At 47.9% G+C, this 26,200-nt stretch overlaps 1 protein-coding gene across 3 annotated transcripts; it reads left to right on the top strand.

Moving 5' to 3' along the window:
* Window position 1: 1 nt before the first annotated feature.
* On the top strand, window positions 2–23,116 carry GPANK1 (G-patch domain and ankyrin repeats 1). 3 transcript variants are annotated; one of them, XM_078645993.1, is made up of 4 exons: window positions 2–137; window positions 320–436; window positions 19,156–19,856; window positions 21,157–23,116. In XM_078645993.1, the coding sequence occupies exons 3-4, from the start codon at window positions 19,270–19,272 to the stop codon at window positions 21,614–21,616; spliced, it is 1,047 nt and encodes a 348-aa protein (XP_078502119.1). In that variant the 5' UTR covers window positions 2–137; window positions 320–436; window positions 19,156–19,269; the 3' UTR covers window positions 21,617–23,116. The 3 variants fall into 3 exon arrangements, with proteins under 3 accessions (XP_078502119.1, XP_078502121.1, XP_078502120.1); XM_078645995.1 differs by having other exon boundaries at window positions 320–482; window positions 21,157–23,037; XM_078645994.1 differs by lacking the exon at window positions 2–137 and having other exon boundaries at window positions 303–436.
* The last annotated feature ends 3,084 nt before the right edge of the window (window positions 23,117–26,200 follow it).

Here is a 26,200-nt window from a genome sequence, read left to right as displayed (position 1 = left end):
ATTGATAGGTGACAGGTGGCAGTTGTCGAGTAAACAGAATACTGAGAAATCGACCCGCGAGGGCGTGACTTTTTCTAGCGAGGATGTTCAATGGCTGGCTTTTGTTGCTTGGGGCGGGGCCTCCGAAGACGTTACAGGTGATTGGCCTCAGTGGTTAGAGTGTGTAGGGCGTTCTGCGTCCTTGCGGGTCATTCGGACCCATTGCAAAATGGTAGCTATGTTTGTAGTACCTAACTACTCGTCCTGTTCCAAAATGGCCAAGTGCTTTATTCTGCGTATTGATGCAAGTGGTCTGTTGTAACTTTCGTTTCTGTTGTAGTCCTTCCTTTCTGTCTACCGAATCATGACGTTTCACGCACCCTTTGGCGCAGCTGCACAACAAATATTAGGGAGACGTCCGAGCAACCGGCTGCGATTTAGGATCGTTTTCTGCGGGGTAAGCAACAGTGTACCTGCTAGTATGGATATTAAATTCACCAGAGGTATTTTTCTTTGTAACTTTCCCACTTATGTGTTCGTAGATGTTGCAATATATGTTTTTGAATAACATTCGTCCAAATTCCAGTATGGTTCAATTTGGACAGGATTATTCCAAATTAACTATTTATTTAGTTATGTATTTATATATAGTACGAACATTTCCTAAAGGTGCCATAGCGTTTTACGGCAAACATATGCCGATATGTGGGTAATTACAGAGAGCTTAAGAGTGACCAAATATTATCACATTTAGGCCCTGATTAAGAGTGTTTAACCTGCTAAATAACAGTACCACGAGTTACATATCGGGTGCACACGTGAGTTTGTGGGTAATGACATGCAAATGTTGGTGTTAACTCCCCCAAATCTTCATAATATGGTGAGTAATGTATATATTTCCTTTTAACATTCGTCAGGTTTGTCCTTCCGAAATATTTCATGGCTTGAGTTATTTAATGCAGTCGATAATTAAAAGATGTGTTAAATAACATTTAACTTAAAATTACGACCTGTACATAAACATGGGTTTATGCACAGGTCGAAATTAATTGACCCATTTGTAATCAGGCTGTTAGTTCCAAAAGCTCCAGAAGTACAATTTCCCACAGTAGACAGTTGATGGTGCTCGTTTCTGGCCATGGTGCTGATTTGAGACTGCAAGTGGAGCTTCTGGATTAGGGTGACACCTAAGGATTTGGCACTGTCAACGATGGTGGGTTTACTGGTGTTGATGTTGAGTGTGTCCATCTAGGATTTAGGGTATCATTTTAGTTGATAAGAAGTCTTCCAGTTTTGTTTAGGGTGGTGGCAAGGTAAAAGATGTTGCTTAGTGAGGAGACCTTTAGCTATGGTCATGTGTTATCTGCCTATAGATGATAGAAAATCCTTGCTTATTTGTTAATTTTACAGGAGGTTATTATCCTTGATCTATGTGATGAGTTGCTCTGCTACAAACTTTTCAGTGATTTTTGGGAGGAAAGTCAGGTTGGAGATGGGGCGATACTGTTTAAGGTCCTAGGTATATGCACACAGTTTTTTGAGAGAGGTGTAACTTGCCCAGTTTTGAGATAGGAAATGGTCCTTGTCTGAGGGAGAGATGCATCAATTTTGTCCAGTATGTGAGTATAAAGTTCTTTCGCAATGTTACCAGGGATTGGGGCCACAAAGTGGTTCGAGGGTTTGGTTCTTATGTTGTTTTCTGTTCTTCCCCTGTAATGATGAATTCAGACCCATACTTGCAACCTTGTCAACGTCCTCAACAGCCAACTGGCTATGAAGCAACAAGGAGAGGAGTTGGTCTAACGGCTAGGGCGCTCGACTACGGACCTGGGGAACTGGATTCGAGTCTCGGTAACAACGCCAAAAACATCCTGTGATTCTGGGCAAATCACTTAATCTGCCCGTGCCTAACAAAAATGAATGTGTGTCCTCATGTAATGTAACTGGTGCTATGTAAAGCGCTCTGATACCCGATTCGGATCAAGTTCGAGCTATATAAAACTCTTCAAAAAAAAAAAAGCAACACAGTTGCCTCCTCCTGCTTCCACACACTTCGCTTGCTCCACGGAATATTCAGATGCATCCCAGCCAATGTCAGAAAGACCGTTACCCAGTCCGTTGTCACCAGTCGCCTCTACTACGACAACGCCCTCTATGCCGGCATCTCCACCCAGCTCCCCAGAAGACTCCAGACCTTAAAATAAAAACGTGGCAGTCCTGGGCCTCCCCCAAATGATTCCTCATCGCTCCCCACCTCAGAGACCTTCACTGGCTCACAATCCAGTAGAGATGGCAGTTTAAGAACCTCACGCATGCCTACAAAGCTCTCCATGACCTAGGACATGCCTACCTCAACCATCAACTGAACTTCCACCATAATCAATCATAGCATTTGTAAAGCGCACTACATATCCTTGAGGGTCTCAAGGCAGTGGGGGGGTCGGTCATTCTTCGGGTGATGGTGGCGAGGGCGTGGTCTGCGGAGCTGGCGGGGGTGTAGAGGCTGTGTCGTCTGTTGAGGTATGCTGGTCCGGTGTCATGGAGTGCCTTGTGTGCATGGGTGAGGAGCTTGAAGGTTATCCTCTTGTTGATGGGGAGCCAGTGCAGGTCTTTCAGGTGGGGTGTGATGTGGCTGCGGCGGGGGATGTCCAGGATCAGGCGAGCAGAGGTGTTCTGGATGCGTTGGAGTTGTTTCAGGAGTTTGGCTGGGGCTCCTGCGTAGAGTGCGTTGCCTAGTCCAGTCTGCTGCTGACGAGGGCCAGGGTGACCGTCCTTCTAGTTTCGGTGGGGATCCACTTGAAGATCCTGCGAAGCATGCGTAGGGTGTTGAAGCAGGAGGAGGAGACGGCGTTGACCTGCTTTGTCATGGAGAGTGTGAAGTCGAGGATGACCCCTAGGTTTCGTGTGTGGTTGGTGGGTGTGGGGGGTGCTCCCAGTGCCGTCGGCCACCAGGAGTTGTCCCAGGCCGAGGGGGAGGAGCCCAGGATGAGGACCTCCGTCTTGTCCGAGTTCAGCTTCAGTCGGCTGTTCGTCATCTAGTCGGCGACGGCCTTCATTCCTTTGTGGAGGTTGGTTTTGGCGGTGTGGGGGTCCTTGGTGAGCGAGAGGATCAGCTGGGTGTCGTTGGCGTAGGAGATGATGTTTAGGTCGTGCTGTCGGGCGACGTGGCCGAGTGGTGCCATGTAGATGTTGAACAACTTTGGGCTGAGAGATGAGCCTTGGGGTACGCCGCCGATGATATCGGTGGCTTCGGAGCGGAAGGGGGGGAGGCGGATGCTCTGGGTTCTTCCGGTGAGGAAGGAGATGGTCCAGTCCAGGGCCTTCCCTTGGATTCCGGTGTCGTGGAGGCGTGTTCTTAGGGTGCGGTGGCAGACCTGTGTCGAAAGAGGCTGATAGGTCTAGGAGGATGAGGGCCGTGGTTTCTCAGTTGTCGAGCATGATCCTGGTGGCAGAGGGACGCGGTTTTTCCATTGTCGAGCATGATCCTGGTGGCAGAGATGAGGGCAGTTTAGGTACAGTGGTTGCTACGGAACCCTGACTGGGATTGGTCCAGGATGTTGTTCTCTTCGAGGAAGCTGGTCAGTTGTTTGACGGCCTTTTCGATTAAACCTTCGCCGGGAACGGGAGCAGGGAGATGGGTCTGAAGTTCTTGAGGTCCACCTTGGGTTTCTTTAGTAAGGCGTTGATCTCTGCGTGCTTCCAGCTCTCTGGGAATGTCGGTGTCTCAAAGGAGATGTTGATGGTTTTCCGAAGGTGGGGTGCAATGGTGCTGCTGGCTTTGTTGAAAATGTGGTGTGGACACGGGTCTTCTGGGGATCCGGAGGGGACGGTGTTTATGATCTTGATGGTGTCGTCGTCTTTGATATTGGTCCAGGCGAGCAGGCGGTTAGTGGTCATGGGAGTGGGCTGTTGCCGGGGTGGTGACAACGTCTAAGCTGTTGTGGATGCCTGAGATCTTGCGATGGAAGAAGGTGGCCAGCGAGTCGCACAAGTCTTGTGACGGTGGGATGTCGTTGGTGTTGGACCTGGGGTTGGAGAGTTCCTTCAGGATGCTAAAGAGCTCTTTGCTGTTGTGTGCGTTGTTGTCTAGGTGGTCTCTGAAGGCGGTCCTTTTGGCGGATCTGATGAGTTGTTGGTGTCGGCGGGTGGCGTACCTGTCGGCTGTGTAGCTTTCCGGTGTTCTTTCGCAGGTCCAGGTTTTTTTCTAGTTTTCTGCAGGTTTGCTTAGAGACCTGGAGGTCTTCGATGAACCAGCTGGCTCTCTTGCTGGTGTGGGTGTTGGGAGGTGTCTTGAACGGGGCGAGGGTGTTGGTGCAGTTGTTGATCCATTGTTTGAGGTTGCGGGCTGCGGTGTACGGGTCGGTTGGGTCTGCGGGTGGGCTCTGGGCGAGGGAGGCGGTAAGCTGGTCCTCGGTGGTCTTGCCCCAGCTGTGGTGAGGCGTCTGCTGGGTGCGGTGGTGTTTGGTGGGTTTCCGGAAGGTGAAGTGGATGCAGCGGTGGTCGATCCAGTGGACTTTGGTGGTGCGGTTGAAGAAGACGTGGGTGCTCGCTGAGAAGATGGGGTCAAGCGTGTGGCCGGCAGAGTGTGTGGGTGCTGTGATTAGTTGTCTGACTCCGAGGTTGTCGATCAGGGTGGAGGAGTTGGCGCTGTTGTTCTTCTCGAGGTGAAAGTTCAGTTCCCTGAGGAGGATGTAGTCCGTGGAGGCGAGGGCGTGTGTGCTGACGAGGTCGGTGATGGAGTCTCTCAACTGATGTCGGGGTCCGGGGGGGTCTGTAGAGGAGGGTGCCTCTGAGGGTGGTGTTGGGGTCGTGTGGATCTGGAAGTGCAGGTGTTCGGCGGTGCAGAGGGTGTCATCGGCATGTGTAGAGATTTTGAGAGTTTCTGTGGACGATGGCAATTCCTCCTCCTATTCTGTTGGTGCGGTCTTTGCGGGTGATCTTGTAGCCTTCCGGGATGGCTATGGCGATGTCAGGTGCTGCGGAGAGGGTCAGCCAGTTCTCCGTCAGGAAGACGGCGTCTGGGGCGATGGGGTCGAGTAGGTCTCAGAGTTCGATGGCGTGTTTGCGGGCGGAGCAGGTGTTGAGCAGGATTCATCTGAGGAAGCTGGTTTCCATGTTGGGCGGGTTGGCGGGCCGGATGCTGGTGAAGCTGCAGTTCCGGCAGGAGAAGGGTCCTTGGGCGTGTTTCGGGGTGGCCTGGCAGCAGGTGCAGGATCGTCCTGCATTGAGTGTGTGCAGAGTGCTGGGGTCGTAGCAGAGGTGGGCTTTGTGGTGTGTGCGGGGGGCAGTGTTCCTGGCGCTGGTCGCGGACGGGGAGCAGACAGGCTTGCCTTAGGCGCGCCAGCAGTGCGGCCGCGCAGCGTCCGGCATATATGGGGAGGTGGGAGGGAGGAGCAGCTGGGAGGCGGGAGGCAGGAGCAGCTGGGAGGCAGGAGCAGCGAATGGGCAGTGGGCAGTCAGGGGGGCGGGCCGCAGAGGGCATAGCGGGGGGAGCGAGTGGCACAGAAAGCAAAATGGGGCACAAAAGAGGGGGAAAATAGTGTCACAGAAAGCGGAAACAGGGCACAAAAGAGGGGGAAAGCAGTGTCACAGAAGGCAGAAACAAGGCACAAAAGAGGGGGAAAACAGTGTCACAGACGGCAAAAAACGGGGCACAAAAGAAGGGGAAAACAGTGTCACAGACGGACAAGCATTTGCAATGCAATAGGTCTCGCATTAGGGAAGTTTGAGCTATTTGTCCTGTCCATGACAAATTTGTTGTTTGTGTTATTTTTGAAATTGTGAAATTAATAGCTTTGTCATTTACAATGCTAACACTTTTATTTTTTGGCAATGTGACACTCAGCATTTTTAATGCAACATGTTTTGGATTTACGTGACTTGGAAGTATTGATTTTACAAATAATGTTTTTTTGTAAGAAAATACTTAAATAAACGTTATTGTAATTTATAATGACAATAACTTAAACTTTTGTAAATAACTTTTGTGAAGATTATGTTCAGTGTATTTTATCGTGACTGAAATATAAGAACAGAAGTGAAATATCAACATTTTTATGTGACATTTGTAATAAAGCTTAAAACATTGAGAGAACATATTTGAACCAGTTGTTGAATGCACAGATTGATACTGTGGTAGCGCTGAGTGGTGTTGGAGTGGCGACAAGTGATGCTGTGGCATTGAGTGATGCTGTGGTAGCGCATAGTGATGTTGTGGTGCCCCTGAGTGATGCTGTGGTGCCCGTGAGTGATGCTGTTGTTGTGCGATGAATGGATAGAGTGAGGGCGATGGATGGATAGAGTGAGGGCGATGGATGGATAGAGTGAGGGCGATGGATGGATAGAGTGAGGGCGATGGATGGATAGAGTGAGGGCGATGGATGGATAGAGTGAGGGCGATGGATGGATAGAGTGAGGGCGATGGATGGATAGAGTGAGGGCGATGGATGGATAGAGTGAGGGGGATGGATGGATAGAGTGAGGGCGATGGATGGATAGAGTGAGGGCGATGGATGGATAGAGTGAGGGCGATGGATGGATAGAGTGAGGGCGATGGATAGAGGGCGATAGATGGAGGGAGTGAGGGCGATAGATGGAGGGAGTGAGGGCGATAGATGGAGGGAGTGAGGGCGATAGATGGAGGGAGTGAGGGCGATAGATGGAGGGAGTGAGGGCGAAAGATAGATGGAGGGAGTGAGGGCGATAGATAGATGGAGGGAGTGAGGGCGATAGATAGATGGAGAGAGTGAGGGCGATAGATAGATGGAGAGAGTGAGGGCGATAGATAGATGGAGGGAGTGAGGGCGATAGATGGAGAGAGTGAGGGCGATAGATGGAGAGAGTGAGGGCGATAGATGGAGAGAGTGAGGGCGATAGATGGAGAGAGTGAGGGCGATAGATGGAGAGAGTGAGGGCGATAGATGGAGAGAGTGAGGGCGATAGATGGAGAGAGTGAGGGCGATAGATGGAGAGAGTGAGGGCGATAGATGGAGAGAGTGAGGGCGCGAGAGAGTGAGGGCGCGAGAGAGTGAGGGCGCGAGAGAGTGAGGGCGCGAGAGAGTGAGGGCGCGACAGTGTGGGCGCGACAGTGTGGGCGCGACAGTGTGGGCGCGAGAGAGTGAGAGTGTGGGCGCGAGAGAGTGAGAGTGTGGGCGCGAGAGAGTGTGAGAGAGTGTGTGTGTGAGAGAGTGTGTGAATTTCGACAGCAAGTCTCACAAAGGGGCAGAAAAAGGCCCCCAAGGTTTAATTCCTTGAAGGTAATCAAAGTCTGTAGCGCCAGATAACCAAACCAGTAACAGTTAGAGAATTAAAAGGGGACATTCAAAAACGAAAAGTAAATACATCTTGTGGCCCAGATAAAATATTCATTAGGGTGTTAAAGTGTAGCTCATACCAAATGTAAGAAACGCTAGTTGAAAATTTCAACACCCTGCCACGATGTGTGTGCTTCCTTGGGGTATGATGCCTCGTTGGGACTATATGACTATAATGACAAACACAATTTTGTGAGGCTTCACAAAGCAAGAAATAGTGAAGTTTCCACATGATGGAAACATTCATTTTACATTGGAGTCAGATGGGAGTCCTGCATCTATTCTAAAGCTATCCACAGGCATAGCTTCATGTTACAAACACCGATCAGAAAATATGTAGAAAAAACAGATCGAAGAAACAGAGTGAACACGTTTGCTTGATGACTGGGTTTTGAAAAGCATTACATTCAATCGATGTTAACATGAAATTGCTGCAACCTAGAATGGTGGTTGTGCAACAAAATGTACACACTGTTGAGCGCATCCATGTGGCCACCGTATAAGGTGAATGACGGCTTCTGAAACCGGTTGCGGACGCCGTGTTTCTAAACAAACAAGCTCTTGGCATTGCTGTGGGGGAAGGGGGAGCGAGTGGGAGGGAACGAGCATATGGCGAGCGGCGGGGGAGCAGCTTGGGAGCGCATTCCATTGTAGTATGGTGTGAGGCTGATGGGTTTGACGTGCACGCGCGTCTCACACGACTGGATCACACAAACTGCACGTAATCCGCACTTGGTCAAGAGTTTGTTTCGCCTACTATATACGCGCTAATGATCCCTGTGGGATATAATAGCGATACCCTAAAAATCGGGGCACAAAAGAGTGGTAAACAGTGTCACAGAAGGCAAAAACAGGGCACAAAAACGGAGGATGAGCAGACTTACGAGCGAGTCCTCAGCAGCTGGGGCAGGGGGGCACAGGCGGAGCTGTGCGGAGGGACCTACCAGGAGGGTCAGGGGTCACCATCACACTAGACACCTGTGCTCCTCTTCACTTGTCCTCGCACACAACTTCCAAATCCATTGCAGCTGCAACAGTACCGCCATGGTCTCTCTCTAGTTGGTCCTGATGAATGCTTTGCAGATAGTGCATGTATAAGCAGAAACATGTTGACCGTTTTTCACGTTCTTAATGTATAGGATCCTCCTGGCTATACTTATTAGCGAGTACAGATCCGTCACCAGTTTTTAATGGTAACCAAATCACCTGGAATAAATTATTTTATAGGTAGTATTTGGTGACTTTTTAAATTCACAACCCCCCCCCCCCCACACAAACAACCAGCTCCGCTGCAGGCGTTGTAGCACACCAGGGAAGCACTCTTCTCCCTTGGTGGTGACCCCATGATGAAGCATGTCACCACCAGGTTGGTGAGTGAGGGTCCCTAAAACAAACCTGTGTGTGTGTCCCTTTAATTAGCTGCTTTAAGTAGCCACTCTTTCGTTGTTTTTTGCAGATTTAACTTGGGGGACTAAGAGTGCTATTTCCCTCACTCCCTAGTTGTTTTGATTATTTCATCACCACTTCAACAACATTCGAGAATACACCATAAGGCACGATTAGCCACGTGCCCCTGATGCGGCCTGGTAAGTACAATGTGGCTATGGGTTCATCAAGCCAATCTGGCTCTGGCCGAGCTAATGCTGTGAAGTGGAGCACGCTAGTCACAGCTTGACTGAAGGCATTCAAACATCTAGCGCTCACATTAAGGCAATGAACCCGCACAAAGCAAAATCCTCCCGAATTTGAGACTGGAATGAATAAGTTAATTTGTGATGGTCGGGGTTCGCGTCTGCTTTCTGACTTTTAACATTTTTAGCAAACATTGTAAAGGAAGCTTCCCCCACTCTGACTTATTTAAATGGGTCACCAGAGGCAAATTAAATATATTGCTTCCTGTGAGGCAATTTTGCTCCTTCATTAACATCAAACAACTGGTGCGAAATCTCGTTTTGCGCTAGTGTTTCAGCCCTAATGTCATTGCTGCTGCAGTCAGCTGTTGAAGGCGATAGTGCAGATTGTGCCATCGCCGGCGCAGCCCTCGTGAAGGGCCCCGAGGCTGGTGTTGCTGGTCTTCCGCCAGCAGAGCCCGAGGACTTAAACATTCAAATGCCTTTCACGGGGATTCAAAATGGGGTTCATGAGATTTCACTTAGCTCCCCGTTGCTTTATGGAAGTGGCTGCTTTGCAGACCAGGGATTCAAATAAATCTTTCTTCCTGCAGGATTCGTGTTTGGTTGCAGAGATGCGGCAGACCCCTGGGAAATCTGACTGCTCCGAGGCTGCACTGCAGGGACCTGGTCATCAGTTACAATATAAACCATGTAACATCCATCGCAGGAGCTTTCTTGTTGCTATATTAGACTATTAATCACACTGCTGCTCAACTTGCTCAACCCATAAAACGTGGCCTGCTAGTTAATTCAGCCATTCCTTCCACTCTTCATTTTACATGGGGCGGCGTGGGCCATTAAACACCCATCTGTCTAAATACAGTGCACATACAGCGACCTGAGTTGAATTGCAGTGGCTCAACATTGGCTACTGTGTGACCAGGGGCACGGCTGAGCTCTTTTTTTAGGTTTGACCTGAAACAGGGGATGTGCTGTCAGCAACATCTAATGTAACCCCAAAAAACATGCATTTGCAATGCAATAGGTCTTTCATCACTAACATTTGAGCTATTGGTGTTACAAATAATTATGCAACGCGAGTAGCTCAAACTTTCAGTAATACAAGACCTATTGCATTGCAAATGCTTGTTTGATAGTCGCTTTGAGCATTGAAAGATAGTTGTGCATCACATAGGACTCTACATCTACTGGGGAGGATTGGGGTCAAGTGAAGGAAGCCATGAGATATTTGGAGGAGCAGACTTGTCCTTATTTAATATTAATATAGGAAAGTGCCCTTTTTGCATGGTCATCTCGCCCAACCCCCTCCCCCCAACCCCCCCCATACATAAACACTTTTTGCTCCAATACTGATGGTTATGATTTTGAAAGGGCATTGGATCCTGCTGCCCAGACCCCAGTGCTCTCTCCCTAAAACTGTTGTGTGTAAATTGGCATCCCCAATTGTCAAGGACTTTACCCCCCTCATAAATCCCTAGTATAGGGTACCAGTGGTACCCAAGGCATGGTTCGTAAATGGGTCTCCAGGGCTTGCAGTACTGTTTGCCCCACCTTGAGTGACCCAAGAAAACTTTTGACAGCAGACCGGCCATTGCAGACTGCAGGAACAATGTAAACTGATCCAATTCGACTTTGCCCTCACCGTGTGTGGCAAAGTCAATGGGCTGCTTTTAATATGTCAGTCACCCCTAATGGAGGCCTCCTAAAGCCCAGGAGACATTATATTAAAGATGTGAGCATGTAAGTGCAAGCCTATATGTCCCTATAGTGGCCTTTACAATTAAAAGACACTATAAGTGATAGACGGTCAATTGGATAACATGGGCTGGTACCCAGGTAAACCAGAGGTTGGCAGCTCTACTATGGTACTGCCTAAATATGTCATGCTTGGTATCCAATAGCGTGCCTTTCTCACCCCTGACACAAACCTCGCGTCAAGAGTGATGTGGCATGCACTCAGGTGGCTAACTTAGAGGTTCTCTGTGCTCTGGCTGGCAGCCCACGCTTGCTGATGCCAAGACAGGATTCTGACCTCCTGCCAGGCAGTGTTATCACTCCCAGAAGTCAGGAACACAGGCTTGGGTATGAAGGAGGTCATGCCCAGCTTCTCGTGTCAATTTGACAGGACAGGGTTCAAGTTCAAGTTTATCAGTTGTATAGCGCACTACTCACCCAGAGGGTCTCAAGGCGCTTGAGGGAGGGGGGTACTTTACTTATCGAATATCCAAGTTTTTAGTTGTTTTCTGAAGGAGAGGTGGTTCTGTGTAAGGTGCAGGTGGGTGGGGATAGAATTCCAGGTCTTGGCCGCTAAGTAGGAGAAGGATCTTCCCCCCCCATGGTGGATCTATGGATGCGCGGAATTGCGGCGAGGGCTTGATTGGACGATCGTAGTTGGCGGGTGGGGGTGTAAAAGGACAGGCGTGTGTTGAGGCATTCGGGTCCTAGGTAGTAGAGGGCTTTGTGTGCGTGGGTGAGGAGACGGAACGTTATTCTCTTGTTGACGGGGAGCCAGTGGAGGTCTTTCAGGTGACTGGAAATGTGAGCTTGGCAGGGGATGTCTAGTATGAGTCTGGCTGAGGCGTTTTGGATGTGTTGGAGTTTTTTCTGTAGCTTGGCTGTGGTTCCGGCGTAAAGGGTGTTTCCGTAGTCCAGTCGGCTTGTGACCAGTGCGTGGGTGACCGTCTTTCTTGTTTCGGTGGGGATCCAACAGAAGATTTTTTTGCGCATGCGCAGGATGTTGAAGCATGATGATGAGACGGCGTTGACTTGTCTGGTCATCGAGAGGGCGGAGTCCAGGATGAAGCCCAGGTTACGTGCGTGGTCCGTAGGTATGGGTGCAGTTCCCAGGGCCGGTGGCCACCATGAGTCGTCCCAGGCAGAGGGGGATGAACCTAAGATGAGGACTTCCGTTTTGTCCGAGTTCAGTTTTAAACGGCTGTTCTTCATCCACTCGGCTACTTCTTTCATTCCTTCGTGTAAGTGGGTTTTGGCGGTGTTTGGGTCTTTGGTGAGGGAGAGGATCAGCTGGGTGTCGTCTGCGTAGGAGATGATGTTGAGGTTGTGTTGGTGTGCGATGGATGCGAGGGGACTCATGTATACGTTGAAGAGGGTGGGACTGAGTGATGATCCCTGTGGTACGCCGCAGATGACTTCGGTGGCCTCTGATCTAAAAGGGGGGAGGCGGACTCTTTGGGTTCTTCCGGCGAGGAACGAGATGATCCAGTCCAATGCTTTTCCTTGTATTCCGACGTTGCTGAGGCGTTGTATAAGGGTGCTATGACAGACTGTGTCGAAGGCTGCGGAGAGGTCAAGTAGGATGAGGGCAACTGTTTCTCTGTTGTCCAGTAGTGTTCAAATGTCGTCTGTTGCTGCGATGAGGGCGGTCTCGGTGCTGTGTTTGGCTCGAAAGCCGGACTTTGAGGGGTCGAGGGATTTGTTGGATTCGAGGAAGGCGGCGAGCTGATTGTTGATGGCTTTCTCAATGACTTTGGCAGGGAATGGGAGGAGCGAGATGGGGCGGTAGTTCTTAAGTTCAGTGGGGTCTGCTGTGGGTTTCTTCAGAAGTGCGCTGAGTTCGGCATGTTTCCAGCTTTCCGGGAAGGTAGCGGAGTTGAGGGAGCAGTTGATGACGTCTCGGAGATGGTGAGCGATAATTGAGTCTGCTTTGTTGAAAATGTGGTGGGGACATGGGTCGGTTGGCGATCCTGAGTGGATGGAGTTCATCAGGCGGATGGTGTCTTCAGTGGTGATTGGGTTCCAGGCGCAAAGGTTTTGAGAAGGGGGTTTTAGTTCGGAGGTGGGTGGAGTGGACTGGTCTCCGGACTGGTTTTCAAAGCTGTTATGTATGTCAGCGATTTTGTTGTGGAAGAATGAGGCTAGGGAGTCGCAGAGGTCTTAGGAGGGAGTGATGTCGTTGGTGCCGGCGGTGGGGTTGGTAAATTCTTTGACGATGTTGAATAGTTCCTTGCTGTTGTGGGCGTTGTTGTCAAGTCGATCCTTGAATGCTGATTTCTTGGTGGATCGGATCAGTTGGTGGTGTTAGCGGATGGCGTTCTTGAAGGTGGCCAGGTTGTCAGTGGTTGGGTTTTTTCTCCAGGCTTTCTCGAGGGTGCGACAGAACTTCTTGGATTTCTTAAGGTCCTCGTTAAACCAGAGGGCTTTTTTGCTAACTTGATTGATTTTGATGTTTTTTTAAGGGTGCTAATTCGTCAGCGCTGTGGGAGATCCATTGTGTGAGGTTGGTGGCTGCAAGGTTTGAGTCCGATGATAGTGCAGGAGGGTTATGGTGAAGCGATGTGAGGAGTTGGTCGGTGGTAATTTTGTTCCAGTTTCGGCGGGTAATTCGTTGTGGGTCATAGTCTTTTTGTAGTTGAAGTGAACGCAACTGTGGTCCATCCAAAGGAGAGCTGTGGTGTGATTGAAGGAGATGTGCTTGCTGGAGGTGAAGATTGGGTCGAGCGTGTGCCCGGCATAGTGGGTGGGGGTGTTAACAAGTTGTTTGAGTCCGAGATTGGCGAGGTTGTCCAGAAGGGTGGTGGTGTTGCTGTCGTTGTTTTTTTCCAAGTGGAAGTTGAGGTCTCCCAGTAGAATGTAGTCCTCGGAGGGGAGGGCGTGTGGGCTGATGAAGTCAGTGATGTCTTCGCTGAATTGTGTGCGGGGTCCTGGTGGCCTGTAGATGAGGGTGCCTCTGAGTGTGGTCTTGGGGTCGATCTGGAAGTGAAGGTGTTCGGCGGTAGCGAGGTTATCGTCGGAACTGGTCGTGATGCGGATGGTGTTCTTATGGACGATGGCGATGCCTCCTCCTGTTTGGTTGGTGCGGTCCTTTTGGATTATCTTGTAGCCGTCCGGGATGGCTATGGCGATGTCGGGTGCTGATGAGGCGTTCATCCAGGTTTCTGTAAGGAAGGAGACGTCCGGTAATGTGGTGTCGAGTAGGTTCCAGAGTTCAATGGCTTGTCTGTGGACCGAGCGAGTGTTGAGCAGGATGCACTTCAGGTGGTTAGTGTCGGAGCTATGTTTGGAGTTTGTGGATTTAGTGTTGGTCTTGAAGCAGTCGAACTTGCAGGAGTGGCAGGTGAAGGGTCCATGGGTGTGTCCTGGGGCGGCTTGGTGGCAGTTTGGTGGTCGACCGGGGTTGAGGGCTGAGAGGGTTGCAGCGTCGTACGTAATGCGGGTGGAGTGGATTTTGCGGGGACCAGGGGGTCTGGCGCGGACGGGCGTAGACGGGCTTACCTTTGGCGCGCCTTCGGCGCGCATGGGGCGCGTCCGCTGCGCGTCTGTTGCATTGACATATGTAGATAGTGGAGGGGGCCGGAGCGAGGGAGGAGCAGCTGGGAGGCGGGAGCGGGGTGGAGAGGCTGGCTACGAGGCACAACAACAAGATGGCAGCGAAAGCAAAACCGAAACAGGACGAGATTGGGGGCAGAAAGTTGGATGTCGCTATGGGCAGTGGCACCGGCACAATCAGGCAATAATTGGTAATTTGAAAATCAGGCAATGCGAGCGCTCCAATAATAAATGAATTTGCACAGATTAAAATGCGAGCAGCAGCAGTGAGCAATAGCAGGCAGCAATTCTTGACAAGTAAAGCGAACAAAGCGCTACGATACCCAGGCACCAATTCTTAGCAGGCAGTGCAAGCAAAGCACTTCGATATCCAGGCAGGGAGCGTGGGGAGCGACCGCTTCTCAGAGAGACAGAGCGGTCACAGAGGGTAGTGACTGCAGTCCATTTTAACCTCTGCATGACAGCAGTAACTGGGTGGATGAGGAGGAACTATCTGTAGCTTAATGGAGAGAAGTCTGAGGACCTGCTCTTTGGAAATCAAACTTCCATCTGGGATCACAGTTGGTGGCCAGAGACACTAGTCCCTATACCTAGGCCTACTGAGAAGGCTAAGAATCTGGGGCTCCTGCTTGACTGTCCCCTTTTCTTAAATCTCCAGGTCAATCTTGTGGTTGCAATGTGTTTCTGGTTGATCAGGATGTTTAGACACGTCTTTCTAAACATCCTGATCAACCCTTTACTGCACAGAAACAAGTGGCTTTGGAACTAGTCATGTCTAGAATATATTACTGTAATGCCCTATATCTAGACACCAACAGGAGCACTCGAGCTAAATGACAGCTAGTGCAGAATGAGCTGGCTAGGCTCACCTTGGAAATTTCCAAACGGCGGTTGGTGAACAACGGGTTACAATACCTTCACTGTTTTCCTATAAGGGAATGTATTATGGTCAAATCTGTCTGCTTCAGGCATAAGACCCTTTATCGGAGCTGCCCAGTAGGACATAAAGCTATGTTTCATAGCTACGTCCCTGGTAGGAATCTTCATTCTGCTCACCTTAAGTTGGTGACCGTGCCCAAATGTCTGAAGAAGTGGGAAGGGAGAGCCTTCGCCGCCGCACTAGCAAGATTATGGAATTTACTTCCATGTCATCTGACCGACATTAGAGCTTACGCCCTCTTTAGGAAAACTCTAAAGACCTGGCTTTTCACACTCTAGTTCTTTTATGCTAGACAGTCTGTTTGGTATTTGTGGGTGGACCCTTATCACTGAGACCTTAGCGCCTTGACACCTTCATACATTTTCGGCACTCTATGAATACCTATCATATCATACCTCCTCCCTCTAAGGAAAGCTAGTGAAGTGGCACATCAAGGCAGTGAGCTTCAAAGGCTACACTGTTTCTGATATGCATCAGGGCTGACTCACAAAGTAAAAAACAGCCCTCCCCTGACTAGCACATTTGCATCCGGGCTGGTGGTAAATTAGGTATGCAGGATGTTTACACCCCCCGAATGCTTGCTACACCTATAAGGTATGTTGCATGGTCTGTGCAGCTAAGGAAGGCGTCTGCCATTTAAAAAAAATGGTAGAAATAGTGGGTTCTGGGTAGAAAAGGTGACCTACACCCCCGGTTGTGGCCACCTCAAGGGCTGATTAGCTGCTGTGGCAAGCAGCCCATTGGTCACTTGCGAGAACACCCCATAATCTAGGATTTAAGGGCTACCCCTGACACCAGAACCTCACTTCTAAACAACCTGCATCAAAGAGGACAAATAAGAGACCTGTGTCTGCAACAGCAGGACTTGCATAAAGCAAAAGAGGGATACTCTGTCCCTGTGGCAACGCTCCTGGAACTGCCTGATCCAAACCCTACTTAGGCTAACTCTTGGTTTCCCTGGACAGAGGGACCCATGTGAGAGCCTGAGGCACCCTCAGGCTCTCCTCTGCCAGCGGCACTGGTTCCCTGCAAACTACAGGTAAAACAACGCTGTGAAATGTCTTACTCTTGTCTTGAAGTACTATGAAATAAATTGGAATTCTTTACCGAGAAAAGGTGATTCATCTTACTTTTTCTGGCACATCCTAAAGTTTTGTAATAGTAATGGGGAAAGAGTCTCCCATTGTCAAGAACAAGTGTACCACACAACATATATGCTCTATTAACGCAGGATTGCTAAGGCTCTGGACCCATTACCACCCACTCTCTGACCAAAACACACTGGATCTGAGGCATCGTTGGCCATAGGGCACTCCGAGGGAACACCCAAATCCAGATGGTCTAGTGCGCTGTGGGAACTGTAGTCCTGCCTTCCACGAAGTTACAGACCGCTATTGTGTTCCCTGGGACCACCTGCCACCTGAGTACCTTTTTCCAAGGATTACCGCGGCCAAGGCATGTTGGGTGCCAGTCTGGCAACCGACCCCTGCACACAACACTACATCTAGAGGGAACTCAATCCGATGTTAGCATTCACCTCTTTGTTGTGTTTTTGCATCTTATTCCCCGCAGCACTGTGTAAGTGGTATGAGCAGCTCTCCCGTGGCTCCTGTCAGCACTAGGGACAGTCGGTACAACTGTGCACCCGAACTCGACGTGCCAGGTAAAATGGAACTGACTGTTGTGGCTTCGTCCTGGATCCCGCATTACCTTTACCCTGCAAGTGACCAATTGTAACTAGTGACCACAATGATAAAGTCACACTATTATTTTGCACTGGGTTTATATTGCTTCTAAAATCTTTAACCGCTTCCGTGCGGCGCCGATTCCCCCCCTGTGCTGGACATTCCAGAACAGGGTGTGGTCGTGACGGAACCATTCCGTCATCAGCACAGCTCAGCCGTGACTGATGACGGAATGGTTCCGTCACAAGCATCGAAGGGGTTAACTCTGGTTATATGTATGCTATTTGTTCATTTTGTTGTCTAAATTAAGATAAAAATACACTTTATTTTTATAAATTGGTATCGGATTTCTCTCGAGTCGTGTCAATTACTTATCGTCCATGTTGGTACTCCGAAATGCTTTACACATGTTCCCCTAGTAAATCCTGACTGCTCTTTGCCACACTGCCAACACTGAGCTAAGGATTTATTATTGTAAATCCAAGGACCCTCTTCAGGGTCTGTGAGAGTGTTGCATGGTGAAGCCTATCCTGCATTACCGCATAATACTCCACCTTCGTACAATTAAGATTTATATGTTATCCTTGTTAAGAAAGAGGCCATTGAGGTTCATCCAGTGTTTGATGGAGAGAAAGTATTCGTTGAGTTCTTCTTTGTTGGAGTTGTTGCTTAGGTCTAAAGCAGCAGCACCATCTTGGAGTTCCTGTATTGTGTTTTTCTGCTTCTCCTAATTCATGACTTCTCAATCTCTCACCTGTGACTGCCTGGTTCTGGCAATGAGCTGTACAAGAGAGATCATACATCCCTTATTTATTGTGCGAGGCGCATGCAGAAATGTATTGTCTCGACCTGGTTATTAGTTTGCTGAAACCACGTTTACAAGTTTCAGATTCAAGAATCATGCATGCTTGGCAAGGTGGGTACCATACTGTTAATTTGGTTTATACATTATTGCATTTCACAGTACGGCGTAAGCTGGCGGAACATGTTTACACTACACTGTATTCTGAAAAGCTGGGCAAATGTAAACCTTGCTCTTTTTGGCATCTACATAAATCTTCCACTTGGTATCCTTTCAGCAGGCCCGATTTGAGCACACATGCATATTTATAAAGTAACATTATGGTCTTCCTCATCACCACAAAAATGGCTAAATACTCTTGCACCTGCTCTGGGGCACCAGACAGCAGTGATGCCGCAGGGGAGCTAGTGTGGTGTCAATCCCTCATAAACACCCTATTTCCCTCTCTCCCCTCCCCCCCTCCCTCCACACCCAACCACTGTCCACCTCATAGCAGGCTTTGCATAGAGTCCCCGGCGTAGAATTGGTGGCATTGAGCTTGTCTAAGGTTTCTTGTCTGAAAAGGGGACCAGCACTGTTCAGGGTTACAGGGTCTGACTCTGTGCTCTAAAAGTCACACACTAGTGTTGGTAGCCTTAGCACTGGTGACCCTCAGCACATCACCCACCTATTGCCTGACCAGGACTAATGTGGTCTGGCTTTCATGCACTTTTCTGTATTCTTCGCCTTGTGAAGACGGACTGTAACCTTGATAGCTCCATGAAATCTGTGTTTTTTTGTGGTTTAGCCCTTGAGGTCCCATGACCACAGTCTATTCCTAAAGGGGTGGTGAATGCTGTCATAAGGGAGATCTTCAGACTCCTGCCACCATGCTGGAGATTTGGGTCAAGCCCCAGCAGTGTTGCACTATAGATATATTCTCTACAAACGCCTTTCTGTCCGCTCCCAAACAACAAATGCACTTATGGAACTTTCTACAACCTATATACTATTGTTCATTATCCTGCCAGCAGGAGCACATCAGTCGTGTCTCTGAAGACCCTGTCCCTCAACCCAGGCTTAGCAAACTTCTTCTTGATTACCTCCATGCTTCTTAATATGAATTGTTGGAGTGACTTCTTGAGTTCCTTTACAGTAACTGCTCATATACCTGCGACAACAGTACACCTGCTTCAGTCACTCTGTTTTCTTCACACATGGTACAAAAAACAACCCACGTACAGTCGAGTTTTCAGTCCAACCTGTGTGGTGCTGAATGACAGTTATTCTGAAATAATGATAATTAGGAAGTCTACTTTCTATTGGCTGTGCATGGCCCCTTCTCTGGGCTGTACTACTTCATTTTAATGTGTCTGATTTCTGAAAAACACCAGGCCTTTATTTCATGGTGTCCTTTTATAAATATTGCATTTGTTTATTCTTCTTTCTTTTACATTTGCTTTGTCTATAATGTAATGTGCTGCTGCAGCGTGTATGTTTAGAGATGCTATTAATTATTAATCTTGTCTTTCTTTAGATTGGTGTGCAAAGTCCTCAGTTTCTGGCCTTCATCTTTCCCATGCATTGCATGTGGCCCTTAAGGTATTTCTCTGCCCTTTTTTGAATAGTTTTGGACCCACCCTGCCTAAAAATGAACCATCCTCAGCTGATAACCTTCACTCGTGCCAAAGATGGATCAGACTGCTGGAGAAATGGGCATCATCACAAGGAGAGGGCCCATTGTGCAGAAGGCGGCACTCTGCAGGGGGATGAAGCTAGAACCTTCTATGAAAGCCTCCTTGCAGTAGGAGAGGGGAATTGTTCACGGAAGCCACCCAGAAAAAGGACAGTCCTGCGACGGCAGCTGAGGGCTGAGAGTGCAGCCCTTCCCCCTACATCTGCTTTCTCACCAGCAGACAGGTCATCAGTTCGCAGCGGTCACCAAATGCTGAAGTGTGCTCAGGATGGAGATTTGAAAACTCTGCAGAAACTAGTGGAGAAAGGCGCATGTGATGTGAATTTCCGGGATGGATACTACTGGACAGCTACTATGTGCGCAGCTTACGCCGGACGCACAGAGATTGTGCGCTATCTTCTGAAATGTGGGGCTGCCTGGGTAGGAGTGTGTGAAACACGGGGCAGAGATGCCATGGCTCTGGCCCAAGAAGCTGGGCACAACGAGGTGGTTCGCCTTTTACAGGAATGTCAGAGCAGCCTCAAACAGGAGAGGGAATCAAGGTAAGTTAGTGAGTTGGGCATCTTTTTTTAAAGTGTGTTTTATTAAGTACCATTTGAGATTTTATCTTTGGGCTTTTAAACTATGGGCTAATTCCATTAGACCCTGTAAAGATCGTTTGAAATCTGAAAGAGCTGTAACTACATGGAACCACCGTTGAATACTGATAAGTGGGTGATTATCGGTTATGGGCACAGCAGAAGGCTACTGTTATTTAAAATAAAAAATGTAAGATTGTTCTTGCAAACCTTTATATTGTAGTACTGAAAGGTCTCTTAGAATAATAAGATAAACATCCAGATTAGCTCCAATGTCAAACATCACTTGTACCTGTGATACAAAGCCTTGCTGCTTTACTTTTTGAAAAGAGAGATAAAGGTGTGCATGGCGATCCGAAAGGGTACAATTAGGTTATTAGAAGTGGTGCTTGTGGGTCGGATAAGGAAATGGCACAGATAGCCATGTTTGTCAGAGAGCGAGATAACTTAGATAAGACTGAAACAGCAAAGATACCAATTGTTTATCTTGCTTTTACTGCAAGAGCCCATTGGGAAGGGAGACGTTAAGGTAAATAGGGATGTGAATAGAGAGTAGAGGATGCTTCGTAATTGACCAGGTATTGGGTTATCAGGATTTGAAAAATCCACTCGACCGCTCGCATATGCAAGCTAAATTTAACAAGGTCCTACTCGCCCTTTCTGGCGAGTAGGAAGACAAACAAACTTTTGTCCTCTGTCTGTGAAAACGGAGCAAATGTGACAAGGTAAAAAGATTTAAAGGCTTTTTTATTGCTCACAAAGTTAATGAGCAATAAAGATGCCTTTAAATCTAGTTATCTTGTCACATTTGCTCCCATTTCTTAGACGGAGGTCAAGGAGGTTGGAGTTAGGTCGAGGAGATTTTTCAAAGGACTAGTACCATTGTTTGGATTTTTCGAGCCCTGGTTATAACCAGTAGGTGATTCAGATAACTCTGCTGCCTATTTCTGCAGTGGACCGTTTATGACTGATGTACAGTCTATTGTATGTATGAGCTATTCATATAGTGCAGACTTTGCTGATTGGCATCGGAAGCTAGACATGGACATGGCAGGGTCGAAGAGAAAGTCAGGACGCAGGCAGAATTAAAAGTAAGCTCAATGTTCGGTGACACAAGGATACAAAACAGAATATTGCAGGTACACTATTTAGGTGTCCGGTAGCACCTTACCTACGTAGGATTTTATATGCTAAGTTTGTTTGAGTAAGTCTCTTGATGTGTTCACTCTAGGTATTGGCTCATGGTTTGTGCTCCTTTCACCAGGGAAAAAATCATGAAGAAGAAATTTTGCGAGGTCTGCAAAACTCACTACCAGGAAGACAGCGTGGAGCAGCACAATCGATCTACTGTCCATCTCTTCAACGAGAAGAAGAATCCGGTGCCCACCTACTACTGCATTCCTGAGCACAATGTGGGGTACAAGTTGATGGTCAAGGAAGGGTGGGATCGTGAGACGGGACTGGGCCCTGATGGGAAAGGCCGTAAGTTCCCAGTTCAGACTGTCCTGAAGCGGGATCAGAAAGGCCTTGGCTTCCAGACAGACCAGAAGCCTAAAGTTACACACTTTGGTGCCCATGATGTTCAGGCCGTGGAACGCCAGAAGGCAAGGCCAACTAGGACCCAGAGAGTGGCCACCATCAGTAAAAGGGAGGAGCGACGGAGGGAAGCGAAAGCGAAGAACTGGGAGAGAGATCTCCGAACATACATGAACATCGACTTTTAACACTGCACTTTCTCTGGTGAAACTTACTAATACTAGATCACTGAAAGGTTGGTGCCCAGAACTGCTTTGCAACTAGACTACCATGACATGTAAAGGATACTTCCAAAACTCCGAAAGCTATTAAATATGTGAACATATTGTAATAAAAGCAACATATTTTAAAAAAAAATGGTATGAGAACATAAATATTACAACTGCAACAACAGTGAAGGTGAGGAGAAACGAGGGATGTGAAACTGTGGCAGACATGCAATAAGTTATCCTGTATTTGTATCAGCATTTTTGTGGTATTGTAAATGGTTCTGACAAGAGAAAATAGTGTGGGCCTGTTCCATATTTGTGGTGATGGCTAAAAGTCCTTGGTGCGAAACAGGAAAAGTCTTTACTGCATTAAAAGGAGTGTTGGCTGCATTTAGTGGTTTTAGAACTTCTTTTTCAGAGATTCCACTTTACAGTTTTTTTCCCCTCAAGCAGGCTGTTGAAGGTGTCCAGCTTTGTGAGACAGGATACTCTGCACCATTTTCCAATCAAGTAGCGGAACTAGCTATAATACTGGCTGTCTTCCTACAAGCCAATCAGTGCTGTACTGCAGCAGACTCACACCTAGCACTTCTCCCCATGATCAGATGTTCCATGCCCTCTTCTACTTTCAACATGCTGTCAGCTAGACATTGTCTTAGTGGATTTTGTGTTCTTCTTGCTGACTCTTAGCATATCCTCCTTTACTACTGCTGCTTCATTAAAGAAATACAGCCCCCAGAAAGTAAGCAGCATTGGAAATCACTTTCCTTGCTGTTTTGAGATTGAGAAACAGTCTGGTCTTTCGGTGCTTCTACACAGGTTACCTTCAAGTATCTCATAGCTTTGACTTTCTATGTTTAGGTCAATACTATTTTTACAAAATAATGGCTTCCTGACATTTTTAACCTGACGCTTTTTTAAAAATTAAAATATTTTTTATATATTGGGTTGCAGAGCAGAACATATGTTTTTATGTAGCAGTTAACACAATTCCTAGCTATTAAGAAAGAAAGTTTCAATTCTATTAAGTACAGATGTGAGGGTTATGCATGCAATTCAATTAAAAAATACTTTATTTAGACAATCAAGTCCATTAAAGTTTTGTTAAAAATGAATCCGCGAAAACTAACTTCTCAATCATACAGGTTCAGTCAATTCCTGTAGAGTAGATATTTTCGAGCACGTTTTGATAAGAAACCTGTGCTATGTAAAATTAACAGTACCATATAAAACAGATCGTGTTCTCTCTTGGTGAAAAAATTGCGGCTCATCTTGACGTAAACATGTCATGATAGTCATTGCACTTTTCTAATTGCAGCCATATAATTCAAGCACATCATTAATAAAGAAAGAATGAAATCTTTAGAAATCAAATCATATAAGCGAGCCAGTTATTTTTATTTTCTCTGCGTGTTCTTCTGTTAGCAGTGCAGTTAATAAAAACCTGTGATCTAAATAAAACAAATTATCTATAACCGACTTCTTGGCTACATAATTTGTAACTCACTCTAAAAGCTCGCCCTGATTATGCATAGTTTTTCTTCGCTTTATTAAATGGGAGGCATTTTAAAGCTCACTTTTCTAGCGTAACTATACATTTCCCGAGAAACAGTGGGAAAGGTTGAATAATTAATTATTCAACAGTCCACCAGTTATGTAGCTGTGTCCATAATAAATCCTTATTCAAGCTACTCCTTTTTTCTTCGTTTGAAAACTTCACATATCTCGGTTGAGTCACTGTTCCTTCTTCATTAATTCATTCATTGAACCTAAGAGGAGGTGATATAACTGTTACCTCATTCTTTATCCAGTATCGTCTACTTCAAAACTATAAACCTCACCCATACCTAAATCATATATAAATAACTTTTCATTTAACATTTATTAGTTGAATACCATTTAATAAAATAGAGACACCAATTACTTAATAACGTGTGTTGCAGTGGGAGGGTGTCTGTTCTTCCTCCAAAGTTCCCAGGATGGGACAAAACCTCAATTATATGTCCTCAGTAAAATAAAATCTTTCCTTCTCAGTTGCTAGACCATTTACATTCTGTGCCTGGACTGGTGGCAAGGATTATGCATGTTCAAAGTCTGCTTACCTCCAGAGACGCTACTTTCAAAATGTGTTTGAAATTGACCTTCTTGAAAGCAGATGCTACTGACCAATCCGCAGTATTCATAATATCCTCAAGACGTCCTCCAACAGTAAATGCCTAAGAAGACATTGCACCTCTACCCACATGCTTCCCAAAACTTGACACTTCAACCCTTGCCTCCTGCATGATCCACTTTAACCACACTACAATGGAGGGGAAAGACGCTGCCTTGAAAGGCTTCCTCAACGCAAACATCAATTACCTTGCCCTGCAGGTTTCAAATCTGCTGTCATTTCTTCATAAGGCATCTGACCATACACAGTTAGAGCTATTCCAGTAAGCGGTGTAAGGAATGGATATCTAGTTGTCTTGATTCTTCTGGCAATAGTAAAGGCAATCCCATCCGGAGTAAACATGCATCCTGAAATGTGCAGTGCCCTAACATCATACACTCCTTTCCAGGACACAAGACCTAACATTGTCAGTTTAGCAGACCACTCTTTTCAAGAAAAGAATTGATTGCCCTACCATGAAAGTAAAATGTTAATAACATTTTATTAACATCCTGTAATTCAGCATATTTAGGCTCCTGGGGTCTAGATAGACATATGCCCCTAATTAGCTCACAGACCAGTTAGTCATTCACTGGAAGGTGTCCTGCAGACACCACTGAATAAAAAGTGTTACTACTTCTGTATGCCAAAATGTTGTCTGCCAACTCTGACAAAGAATTCAGGACATGATCAACTCCTGAATCCATCTGATCCAGTTGACTCTCCAAACACCAGCATACCCATCTCCTCCATGTTGAACTGTACCCTCTTGACTGTTCCCTCTACGCGGACCCCGCTGGAAAGGCTGAAGCCCGCTCATTGCACTTATCACTTTAGGTATATGAATTGTTAGGTCGAAGCACGACCTGCATTCAATGCGAAGCATTGATTGCGGTCGCTTCGACAACTAATGCTGCCCGTATTTGGGAATGTGGACACGGCTCAGACGCGCGCTTTTGCAGTCTCAGTTTTGACCGTGGGAGCGCGCGTCTGAGCCGCGCTTGCGCAGACGAACTCCGGCGCGCACACACCGATACAGCCAGCCCCCACCCCTCTGCATGCACACACACAGACACGCACGCATACACACGCTGCCACTGCCCTTCCCCCCCTCCCCCCCACCCCCCCCCACACGGTGGTTGGGTGACACGGGCAGCTGCCCTCTGCCAGGCTCACAATGAGCGAGAGGGAGGGGCTTTGCTTAGCCTTACCGGGGCTCTTCAAATTGTAGCGGGCTTCCATGGCTCCGGCTGCTGCTCTCACGGATGCTGGTGGTGTGCCGGATTCATGTCGGTGTTCCGCCGCCCCAGCTTTAGCCCTGACGTGGCACCAAGTTTGTGGCCCTGCCCCGGTGCTCACACTAACGCTGCAAGCTGCGGCGCCTGCGGAGGTGACGTCAGATCCGGCCGCTGACTGTGTCCTTCAGTGCAGCGCCGACATAGAAAAGGGACTGGTGCGGCGGAGAAAGTGCAAGCGAAACTGCAGTGGTGTCCTATAGCTTCAGTGGATGTGTCCAGCTGCACATCCACCACGTTCGATGTCTTGCGGTTGCTGTACGTGCCCAGCATGGGCTTCTGCATTTTGGTTGCGCACGGCTGGAGGAGGCTGTCCAGCAACAGGTGCGTATTCTTTGACACTTTGAAAGAAAGAAATGACCTTTTGAGTTTGGACTGTTACGTGGCACATTGGTACCGGTACAGAGCCTTATTTAGCCCTGAAGAGTCCCCTCCAGGAAGCCCTATCCATGATGACGTGAGGGGCGAGGGCGGGGGAGTCGGGCCGTGCTCATTCATCATGTTCATTTCGTGTCACTTTAAGTGCTGGTCTCTTCCAGTCTGTACTTGTTCAGTGTACAGCACGCGCGGCCGAGGGAACCCTCATTTCCTTTCGTTAATGGGAGGATGAGCATATCCGATGCCTTCTGCCCTTTACCATCACTGCAGCTTGCCAAGGTATTAACTTGTATTTTACAAGGCTCAGGAAGGCAGCCGGATCTCAGGAGGGAAAGGTGCCTGGGAACGGAGTCCAGCTGGCTGCAGACTCGATTTTTTTAAAAATACCTTAACACGGCCGATCCCAGTCCTAAAGCGCGTCATTAAACCATTGAGTTCGTCAAACGCACCTTGGCCTTTCGCTGTTTACTTTATTTTGTGTAAGTAACCGTGCTCCAGCCAGCTGGAATGCGTGCTGTAAATCTAAGCCAGCGGCCGAGTCCACAGACATCTGCAGCGCCGAATTAAATCAGCAGGGTGCTTCTCTGCGCTCCAGAGCGCGCGTTTCCCTGATTTATTGCCCTGGCAGAGGCACCGCGGCCACAGCCTGCTCCCGGGAGCCAGCAAGCCCGAGCCTTGTCAATGAGTTGCATTTCTTAATGAACGTATATAAACACATAGTCCATTGCGCAATTGGTC

This window comes from Lissotriton helveticus, chromosome 5_1, assembly GCF_964261635.1.
Source record: "Lissotriton helveticus chromosome 5_1, aLisHel1.1, whole genome shotgun sequence".
NCBI classification, from domain to species: Eukaryota; Metazoa; Chordata; class Amphibia; order Caudata; family Salamandridae; genus Lissotriton; species Lissotriton helveticus.
This window is presented reverse-complemented; position numbering and strand designations above follow the sequence as displayed.

Coding starts and splice junctions, on each gene's coding strand:
- GPANK1 (XM_078645993.1), top strand. CDS start 19,270: ATGAACCATCCTCAGCTGATAACCTTCACTCGTGCCAAAGATGGATCA. Junction 19,857..21,156: donor AAACAGGAGAGGGAATCAAG/GTAAGTTAGTGA, acceptor TCCTTTCACCAG/GGAAAAAATCATGAAGAAGA.